This window comes from Megascapheus bottae, chromosome 9 (genome assembly GCF_031878675.1).
Source record: "Megascapheus bottae isolate mThoBot1 chromosome 9, mThoBot2.hap1, whole genome shotgun sequence".
In the NCBI taxonomy this organism is placed as follows: domain Eukaryota; kingdom Metazoa; phylum Chordata; class Mammalia; order Rodentia; family Geomyidae; genus Megascapheus; species Megascapheus bottae.
In genome coordinates, this window is record NC_143517.1 from 16,502,586 (window position 1) to 16,513,403 (window position 10,818).

At 40.3% G+C, this 10,818-nt stretch overlaps 1 protein-coding gene across 2 annotated transcripts in view; it reads right to left on the reverse strand.

Moving 5' to 3' along the window:
- Nucleotides 1–10,352, reverse strand: part of Vcpip1 (valosin containing protein interacting protein 1) — a 35,968-nt gene extending 25,616 nt beyond the window's left edge. For both annotated transcript variants that reach the window (XM_090338903.1, XM_090338902.1), the window contains exon 1: nucleotides 7,366–10,352. In XM_090338903.1, coding sequence (XP_090195029.1) covers nucleotides 7,366–10,072 — 2,707 coding nt within the window. In that variant the 5' untranslated portion in view covers nucleotides 10,073–10,352. The remainder of the gene's footprint in view (nucleotides 1–7,365) is intronic.
- Nucleotides 10,353–10,818: the final 466 nt, after the last annotated feature.

Here is a 10,818-nt window from a genome sequence, read left to right on the forward strand (position 1 = left end):
ATTTTGAAAATGGAACTGTAGTTCAAGTAGTAGAGCACTTCAGTCTTCAGACACTGCCCAGTTCCAAGATCCACAACTAGCACACACACACACACACATCCTAACAAAGTAAGTTTAAAAGGTCATAAGTCGTAGGTGCAGTGGCTCATGCCTGTAATCCTAGCTACTAAGAAGGCTGAGAACTGAGGGTCAAGGTTCAAAGCCCATCTAGGCTCAAAAGGACCTGAGACTCTATGTCTAATTAACCTCTAGAAAACAGAAGTGGGGCTTGGCTCAAGGGTAGGGTGGTAGCCTTGAGCTGAAGAGCTCAGGAACAGCACCCAGGCCTAGTTCAAGCCCCATGACTCAAAAAAGAAGGACATAAGTCTTGGGGGGCAAGGGGACCTAAGGGTTAGGGTAAGTAGGAGAAAATCAAGGGAGGGAGTAACAATGTTCAACAAGAAATGTACTCATTACCTTATATGTGTAACTATAACCTCTCTGTATATCACCTTAACAATAAAATTGAATTAAAAAATTTTAAAGAAGGATAGAAGATGGCTAATAGGCATGCAGGGGTGCAGTTGAACAGGAAGAACACCTTCCAATATTCTATAGCACAGTAGGGCCACAATTTTGATGGGGGGGAGAGGTTGAAGTTGTTGTTGTTACTGGAATTTGAATGCTCTTCTCCACCTGAGCCATATCTCTAGCCTTCAACTGTATATTTTTAAATGGCTATAGAAGGCCAGGAGTGTGGCCTAGTGGTAACCCACGAAGTTCTGGGTTAAATTCCTTGGTACAACACACACAAAAAAAAGCCAGACATGATGCTGTGGCTCAAGTGGTAGAGTACTAGCCTTGAGAAAGCTCAAGGGCAGTGCCCAGGCCCTGAGTTCAAGCCACAAGACTAGCAAAAAAAAAAAAAAAAAAGCCAACAGAGGAAATGGATGTTTGGCACAAGTGGTAGATAGTGTTCCAGCCTTGAGGGGAAAAAAAGCTTGAAGTTTTTAGTTCAAGGCCCAGTATTAGAACTAGATAGACTGATACAGACAGAATGGGGGAAGGAGGATGACAGGCTAGTAGAAAGGAATTTAAATGTTTCCAGTATAGAACATGATATATGACTGAGGTGAAGTATGCCAATAACCCTGATCTGATCATTATATATTGTATAAAAGCATTAAAATATCACATTGCACTTTATAAACACATACAGTTACTATGTCTCAACTAAAAATAAAAAATTATAAAGCAGAGGGCTGGGAGTTTGGCCTAGTGGCACAGTGCTTGCCTACCATGCCAAAAGTGGTGCTGTGAGTCTAATGGTAGAGCACTAGCCTTGAGGAAAAAGCCAAAAGGCAGTGCCTAGGCCCTGAGTTCAAACCTGAGGACTGGCCAAAAAAAAAAAAAAAAAGTGTAAAGCAGGGCACCAGTGGCTCACACCTTAATCCTAGCTGTTCAGGAGACTGAGATCTGAAGATCACAGTTCTAAGCCAGCCTGGGCACGAAAGTCTATGAAACTCTAGTCTCTCATTAACCACCAAAAAGCTGGAAGTAGAACTATGGCTGAAGGGGTAGGGCAGTAGTCTTGAGCTGAAGAGCTCAGAGACAATGCCCAGGCCCAGAGTTCCAAGTCCCACAATAGAAGGAAGGAAGGAAGGAAGGAAGGAAGGAAGGAAGGAAGGGAGGGAGGGAGGGAGGGAGGGAGGGAGGGAGGGAGGGAGGGAAGGAAGGAAGGAAGGAAGGAAGGAAGGAAGGAAGGAAGGAAGGAAGGGAAGGTGGGGGGGCAGGATGGACAGACGGACCCAGGTTCGATTCTTCAGTACCACATATATAGAAAAAAAGCCAGAAATGGTGCTGTGGCTCAAATGGCAGAGCTCTATCCTTGAGAAAGCCCAAGGACAGTGCCCAGGCCCTGAGTTCAAGGCCCAGGACTGGCAAAAAAAAATCAGTTGGCTGAGATCTGGAGATCAAGGTTTAAAGCCAGCCCAGGCACAAAAGGACTTGAGACTCATCTTCAATTAATCTCTAGAAAATGGGAAGTTGGGTTTGGCTCAAGGATAGGTTGGTAGCCTTGAGCTGAAGAGCTCAGGGACAGTGCCTAGGCTGAGTTCACACCCCATGACCCACAAAAAAAAAAAAAAAAGGAAGGAAGACTTAAATTATGATTTAAATAAAAATAACCTTAATGCATTTCAAATTCCTAAAATAATTTAAGTTGTTCTAAATTTAAAGTATGAACCCAAAGGTATTCATTTGCTGAAATGATTGTTGCCACATCTCTACTCTTTCTGTAGAACCTCCCATCTAATTCCTTATCTAACCCTATAGTCAAAATTGCTTCTAAGAAAGATATACCTGCTTCTTATACTCAGGCCCTTAAATGTATCCACTCATACAGCTTTTAGAGTCACCATCAGTTAAAAAAATTAATAATGCAATCATGCATACCAGCCCAATTATGTATAAATACACATAGACAACACACAATACATCCAATCTGCTAATAATAATTTCCTTTACAATGTTAAGTACTATATTTCATGTTATACATCACATCTTATAATTGAAAAAATTTAAAAGTATCAATTATCTGATAGAAAGGAATATAATTAATGTTAAATCTTCAAACTATGATTATATAAAACCACTATTTCCAATGCATACATATGTCTGTAAATGCATCGACATGCTTTTTTTTTTTTTTGGTCAGTCCTGGGGCTTTCACTCAGGGCCTGGGTTCTGTCCCTGAGCTTTTTTGCTTAAGGCAAACAACTGTTCACTTCCAGCTTTTTTGGTGGTTAATTGGAAGAAAGAGTTTCACACTGTCCTTCCCAGGTCAGCTTCTTCAGTAGTTAGTATGCTTAAGTCACCTATACCCAAATTAATTATATGCATTTTCATTGAACTTTATGACTACTCTCCCATTACAAATACGTGACATATAAATAAATATGACCATCAGATGGCATATACAGAATATACATAAGTAGTATCACTATTTGAAAACTACCCTTCATCTAGCATCATCCTAGAAAATAATCATGAGTCTCAAGTATGATTCTAGAAAATCTTGAGATATTCGTGAACATCAAGAGGTAGAATGGGATTAGTGTTTGGTTTTTCTCTTTTTTGTATGGGTCTTGGGACTTGAACTCAGCCTGGGCACTGTCCTTGAGCACTTCAGCTCAAGGCTGGCGCCCTACCTTGAACCAAGTCCCACTTCCTGTTTTCTAGAGCTTTATTAGAGATAAAGAGTCTCAGGTCCTTTTGTGCCTTTTCTGGCTTTGACCTTGATCCTCAGATCTCAGCCACCTGAGTAGCTAGAATTACAGGTGTAAGCCACCTCGCCAGGCATGGTTAGTGTTTTAACTCAGTAGCAGAATGCTTAGCATGGATGATTAGGCTTTGAGTTTGATGAAGAACACACACACACACATCAAGAGGTATTATGAAAAAATACTGCAGGACATACTTCTTTCAGGAAGAAAGAAGGCATAGAAAGTATATCAAAATGAAATAAGTTGGGGCCAGGAGTTTGGCCTAGTGGTAGAATGCTTGCCTAGCATACATAAAGACCCGGGTTTGATTCCTCAGTACCACATACATAGAAAAAAGCCAGAAGTGGTGCTGAGGCATTTACCATATTTAAAATACACTATCACACACATACCAAATAACTGGTCCACAAAAATTTTAGCATCATACTCTGAGAAAAGGTTGAGTTGAAGTCATCTAGGTACTATTTAAATAATGAAGATGACAGTCTGAAAAAAAAACTAAGTTCAATACTTCTAGTGCTCTCAACAAAATAGATTTAAAATATCTGAAACATTAGAAAGAACACTATTGTTCCATTTTCTGCTACATATGATTCAAAATGATTGTGACTAGTTAATACATGTGGTCTATCTTGACCAAAAAAATATGCACCTATTGTTTAGTTGATATAAATATACAAATTCCATTTAATGAATATGCTAGTTAAAAGCAAAATAAAAGGCAGCCTTGAGTTCAACCTCCAGCAACCCCCCTTCCACAAAAAAACAAAAACAAAAACATCCCTAAATAATAGGAAGTCAACACATTCCTGGTACTATATGGTGAGCCCATTTCATGAAGCTATACAATCACCATGTGTGCGTGTGTGTGTGTGTGTGTGTGTGTTATTTAATTGAATAAGTTTTCCCTTTTTATAGGTGCCACTACACCTACAAACTCAGGGCTTAAACTTAGGAAATCTCAGAATTCTTATGAATTCTACCATCTGAGCCACAACTCAACTTATAGCTTTTTACTGATTGGTTAATTGGACATAAAAATCTCAGATTTGGCTTTGAACCACAGCCCTCAGATCTCAGCCTCATGAGTAGTGAAGATTACAGGTGTTGAATGAGCCACTGGTGACTAGCTTTTGAAAAATTTTTCTAAAATATATGTCAGTCATATTTTGAGGTTTTTAATTTTCATATCTATAGAAAGGAAAGCTGGCAGTGTTTTGATGAAAGCTATAAAGCAGAGGACTTCCCTAGTGGTGATCCTGCAGGTAATTTTATGATGGGTAAGATCTATGTCTCATCCATCTTTGTACCTCCAGCAATTTCAAGCTCATAGCATACATTCATTTTGCTGAAATAATCTGTGTTCGTTCATTTAGTAAACTCTTATTTGCACCTACTATGTGCATGTCCTGTACTATATGATAAGGGATTCACTAATAAATTAAGCTATAGCGTCTACCTATAAGGACCTTATAATCAAGGTGGGAGACACAAACAACTGTAACAACAAATAAGATCATTAAATTTGTGATCAGTACTGTAAGGTGAACAAAGAGGATACAACAAATCCTAAGTAGGGGGAATTCATTCAAAACAGCCAGCAAAGGTCATTATTTTCTAAGCTATTTTCTAAACTAACATAAAGGCAGTTTATCTCATATTTGGTAATTTACAAATTAATTTTCCACTCTGAAATTTGCCATTTCCAAAAATTTCAATTTAGTGTAATTTTCCAGCCCTCCCCAATCTGAATATCACTAGTCCCAAGCACTCTTTATATATGAATGTACCGAACTATCAAAATACATTTTATAAATACACATTTATTAAGAATACTTTCTACATCATTTGAAGTTATGAGAATTGAAGAAAATTTGTAGAGGGTCAGCACTCTTAGTATATTAAAGCATAAAATTTCTCAAGAGCTATTAGTATAAAATTATCAAGCCATTTAATTCAAATTCTGTGGGACTAGAAGGTATTTTTTAAATTGTACATTTGTGAACATCAACATTAAATATTAGCAGGAAAGTTAGGAATAAACATTATTTTTTTAACTCATTTCAGTCCATAGACTCTTTCACAAACAGATTCAAGAAGCTCAAATCAAACTCAGAAAAGGAATTATAAACCAGAATTAGTTTTACTAATTTTCATTGTGAAAGATTATCATACTAATCAGATTTCTAAGTATATGAATCCCAGCAGGCCAAGTATTAATCTACCCAGTGAATATAATCCTTATTTGCAGCTGTACATAAATATTTATTATCAGGAAGGTAAATATCTGAAAAAATAAATGATGGATAAAGGGACTGAGATCTTTCAGAGTGGCTTTATAGTCAGGACTGATTATATATTTCTGACCCATCAGCAAAGATTACCTTTCTAATTACCAGAATTATCATGAAGTACAGATAATGTATCATTCTCCTTTGTACAACAGTGTGTGAACATTGCCAAATTCTGCTTTTCAACCTTTTTCAATGTTCAGTGCTGACCATCCATTCCATTTCTGCAGCTACAGCCTTTCTTTACATATGTTAATGCCATCTATTGAATTCAATTAAAAAAATTTTGAAAGTGCCTTATTCCTGCATGAGCACTATAGTAGGTACCAAATTTACAAAATTAGAGAAGATACAAGTTACATCTTCAAGATTTCAATTCCTATTTAAGAAGACCTACTCTTTCTTGGGTTTTACCTAGAAGAGTGCCAATCTTTTGAAAATATTTTCTTTATTTATATAATTTTATCCTTTCTGTAAGGACATTATTTAATTTTTAGAGGTCTAGAAATACTTCACCATTGCCTTTACATACCAATTACAAGGAGTCCTTGTATAGAAGTAACTCAAGTTCTGGAGAGCTGAGGAAAATGCCTGAAATCACAAGTTAAGTAATAGAACCAACTTTCAAATTCTAAGTCTTTCTGATGCCAAGGATCACACAAATTTACCTCAATTCGATTCAGTCGCTAAACAACAAAAACTCTGAGATGGAGAAAAATGTGTAGTGCTAAAGATAGTTCCTCTAGTCAAAGTGCAGTGTCCACCAAATTAAAATAAAAAATATCACGCTATAACATTTGTAAACAAATTGTATGTATGTATAATTATCTCTATCCAACATTCAAAAATAAAGGAAAGGAAAAGCATGAAAAAAAATCAAGCTATAAATTAGTTTAAAAATCTCTGATTAACTACTAGGCCCCCAAATTTAGTAAGTCAGAAGTGAATAATCTTCAATATGGGAGGTCAAGGTCTAATTCTTTGCTATTTAGTACTCTTTGAAAACAGAATCAACCCAGACCACCTATCTAGTATCACAACAAAAAAGGTGTATCACAACAAAAATAAAGCCCTTCTAATATCATATCTAATATACTTTATACTTTTATACTTTATACTTTTAGAGTTAGTAAAACATTGAAGCAATTTTAATAGTAAAAAGATAATGTAAAAAGTGTACTACTAGATGACCCCAAATCATCTAAAGGTTTACATATTTAGTTGATATTTTAATTTATGCTGAACTATTAAAAAGTACTTCTTAGCCCATCGTTTTGTTTCTTATGCAAAGATTCACTGAACAATGAAATAGAAATGAATAAGAAAAATGTGATGAATTATGAAAGAGAGAATAGGAAATGGAGAAGAGAAACTATTACTAAGGGGGAATGCATCAAGAATATAAACACTAGAAACTGAAAATCACTGAGCAGGAAGTCCTGAAATCACATGAGAAGCAGGAAAATGAAATTTAAAAATAAATGAAAAAGGAGCAAAATGGAAAGGCCTAACAAAGCTTGAAGGGAGAGAGAAAGGTCAAAGAAAAAGCCTTTACATATGAGTCTGTTTTAAAAAAATTTAAATAAGATATATTTAAATAATTCAGTGTCAGCTGAGGGACTACTTTCACTTTGTACTTGTTTTCCTTAATCACTCAATCACATGAACTATTACTCCCGAAACTTGATTATTTTCTCCTAAAATATATAATCAAGTATTTACAATGATCACAGATGTTTGTTTCCTAGGCAACAAGAAAACTCTATTCTATTCACAGTTAATATGTACCATCTGAAGTAAATTGATCTTACCCATTAATGTTGCCAAAAGACACAAGGAGTACATCTCTTTGTCAGTTTGCTCGAGAAGTTCTTTAGATGACAGTTTACTAGTAACAGCAATCTCTTCTTGGTTCACAGTGTGGGCTGAGTGTGCTGCAGCAGACTGACCACCTTCTGCTTTGCTTTTTAGAATATCTATTGTAATTCTGTCCCCATGCTGTAAAGGAACAGGCTCCTTTTCCATGCCTGCCTGTGGTGGCATTAACTCTTTAGGAGGAAAGCCATATCGAATGCACTGTAAATACGGAGGAATGTTGAATTCCCTGGCTATACTTTCCTGAAGTTCAAAAAAGGTGGTTGAAGACTTAAGTGTAACCATGGACTGTCGTCCATCATTAGTTGTTATTCGGATCTTCTTCTCCTTAGAAGTTGTAGGCGAATAGGGAGCCTTGGTAGGGGTAGCAGGTGCAGAGGATGGACCATCACGAATGGCACTAGGAGAAACAGTTCTAGGTTGTCCTTTTTGTTCTTGTTTTAACTTTTCTGTTTTCCGTTTCTGCATTGCAGAAGCCTGTTCTGTAATATTATGTTGAATAGTTCTTTCAGTTTTGCTCATGTTTAACTCTTCCTTGTGCAAAGTTTTTGTTTTCTGTCCAGTAAGAATAATTTTAGTAGGAAGCTGAGACTCTTCTTGTGCTTGCACATCTCCAATTCGCTGGGCATGAGCACCATCTATGTTTACAGGCGTATAATCATCAGGATTCTTTTTGGCAGTTTGATGCAATATAGTGTGGACAACTTTCTGAACTAGGATTTCACTCCCAAATTCACCTGGAAAGTGCTTGGTAACAAGTTTCATTGCAACATCATAAACATTACTATTCAAAGACTGCTCGCTTTCATACTGGAACCAATATACTGTTTCTCTGACCACTCTTCCTCCCCATTCTAAAGTAATAGGGAAAGCTTCTGGTAGATTGTCATACTCTTTACCATCCCAAAAGTGTTTGAATCCACAACCACATTTGCCACCAGTGGATTTAGAATTAGTTCTGTCTCCATCCAAATACACAATAGATCCATCTCCTCTGACCCTTCGCACAGATGAGCCATGGCACCAATTACAAGCTGTTAAATTACTCAATCCATAGTCTGGTACCAGAATATCCTTCAATTGGTCATATGAGCAAACCAAATTGTTTAAAGGAAAGCTATAATTTTTGTCAGGCCTCAGCTGTCCGTGAGTACTTTTTGCCAGGTTATACAGTTTCCCTCCTGGAGCCAACCACTCTGGAGGGACATGAAGTTCAGAAAGGGCACCACAGAGCAAACATTTGTGAAGGCGATTATCCATTACTGCTTTTTTAGCAGCTGCCGTTACTTCTTCAGGCTGAACTCCTATCACGCCAGTCCTTCTGTAGAAATACTGATGGACATCAGCTACCAGACTAGGATGGATACCATGTTTGTCCATAAAGACTTCTTCCATAGCAGCAACAAGTCTAAGTAAGTATTTATCTTGCAAACTTCTGTCTCCTCCAATAACACAACCACCATCCTCCTCAAGTTTGATGTACTTTTTAATAAGATCTTGAGGCACACCCCACGCTTTGGGAAGCAAATTCATTGGCAGTTTGGGCAAAGCAGCCCCTTTTATGCCTACTAGGGGGATATAATGATTTCTACCAGAGCTACTCCACGCAATACAGATTGGTTTGTTCAAATGGCCATCTCTTCCAGTACACTTCTCTGCGGGTATGAGCCCAGGCAGAAAGGTGGCTGAATAATCACCAGAGCTTCTCATGCCGCTGAGGGAATCTAACAGGATTATAGGACGATGTAACACATTAGCAAGGCCAAATATGTGGATGTTCCTCAGGCCTAAGGGCACACCCTCGGGTGGCACAAACAGAGGATCACACTCATTAATAATGTCCTCCCACTCCGCGGCATCAATAAAGTCATGGAACAGGGCTTGATATTGGGCCAGGTGCTGCTGAAAGTGCTGTTTGAGATTCTCTCTCAGGGCATGCCAGAAGAGTTCTCGGCCTACTAGGGCCCGAGACACAGCATGCACTAGGCAGTGTCCATCCCCATCCACATGCACTGGAATGAGGCATTCCTGACTTTTATTGGCCCGCTTGATATCCTCAAGAGTGTCATGCAAATAAAGGAGGCTCCCGGAGCGGTCCTTGCCGTAGCCCACCGTGTTCACATGCTCTGGCTCAATGAGGAAGGCACGGTCACCCAGTAAAGCACAATCGAACAGTTCGCCCTGGTTCATGTCCCGGAGCAGTTTAGCCCGACCTGTCTGTTTGTCCATTCCATAGCGAGCCAATATGGGCGACAACAATTTACAGTGGTAATTAGAGAGGCCCATCACCTTTACCAGTTCCGTGTTCTTCTTGGGCGCCCCCGTCACCCCGAGAAGCGCGTTCCGCAGCAGGTTGTGCAGTACTACGTCCGGGTCGGTCACCTCCTCCACCCCCTGGAGCTGGTGCTGCTCGTGCCGCTGTCCGCACTCGGTACACTCGATGCTGACAGAACCGGAGGCCGGGAAGAAGAGGCGCGCCTGGCACTTGGGATCCGGGCAGCTCCCGGAAAGGATTCTCCGGTCTCTCCTCTTGGAGAGTCCCCCCGGAGCGGCGGCCGCCGCTGCCGCCACAGACGACGGACTGTGAGGAGCCTCGGGGGGAGGCGGCGGCGGCAGCGGAGGCGGCGGCGGTGGCTGAGACATCGCTTTCGGCTCTCGAGGCTCGCTCCCGCGTCCCAAGCGACCCTCAAAGGCTCATAACCCAGACCCCCACCGACCCGACTCGATCAGGTCCAGGCCCAGGGCGAACCACTTTCCTTTCCCTACCGGCTCCTCCTCCTCCTAAGCAAAAGCGGAAGCGCCGGACGTTGCTTCTCTTCTTACTTCTCCACAGCCGTAGCCGTTGCCCCGAACGTAACGGCCACCACCCCAGCCCGCACTCACACTCACTCACTCTCGCTCTCTCCCTCAGATACACTGATATACACGCCCTCACTGAGACCGCGCAGGCGCAGCTTCCGCTTTACCCTCTGGGAATTGCAGTTTTCCGGTCTCTATTGCCTTTTGAGTGTATCGGAGTTTTCGTCCAAAAAGACTACAAATACCATAATGCCAAGCGGTTCGGCGCCCGTGGAAAGGAGGAAGAGGAAGGCTATCGGCTGAGAAGACGAAGGGAAGATGGTGACTCGTGTGGCCTGTTGGGAATTGTAGTTCTAATTAGGCCTCCTTGGTCGTTTTAGTCACTCTATGGCTCATGTGGGAGAGGCCAAAAGACCACATTTCCCAGGGTGCCACGCGTCTCGTCCCTCTGCCCTCTCTCCTGGGCCGTAGGGAGGATGAAGCGAAAACAGAATCAAAAGCCTTAGGTGTTGTAGCGGAGGGTCTGAAGTTCACGACTACTAAAGGGGAGGGGAGTGGAAAGGCTCTCTATGAAGGAGGTACCGTAAATA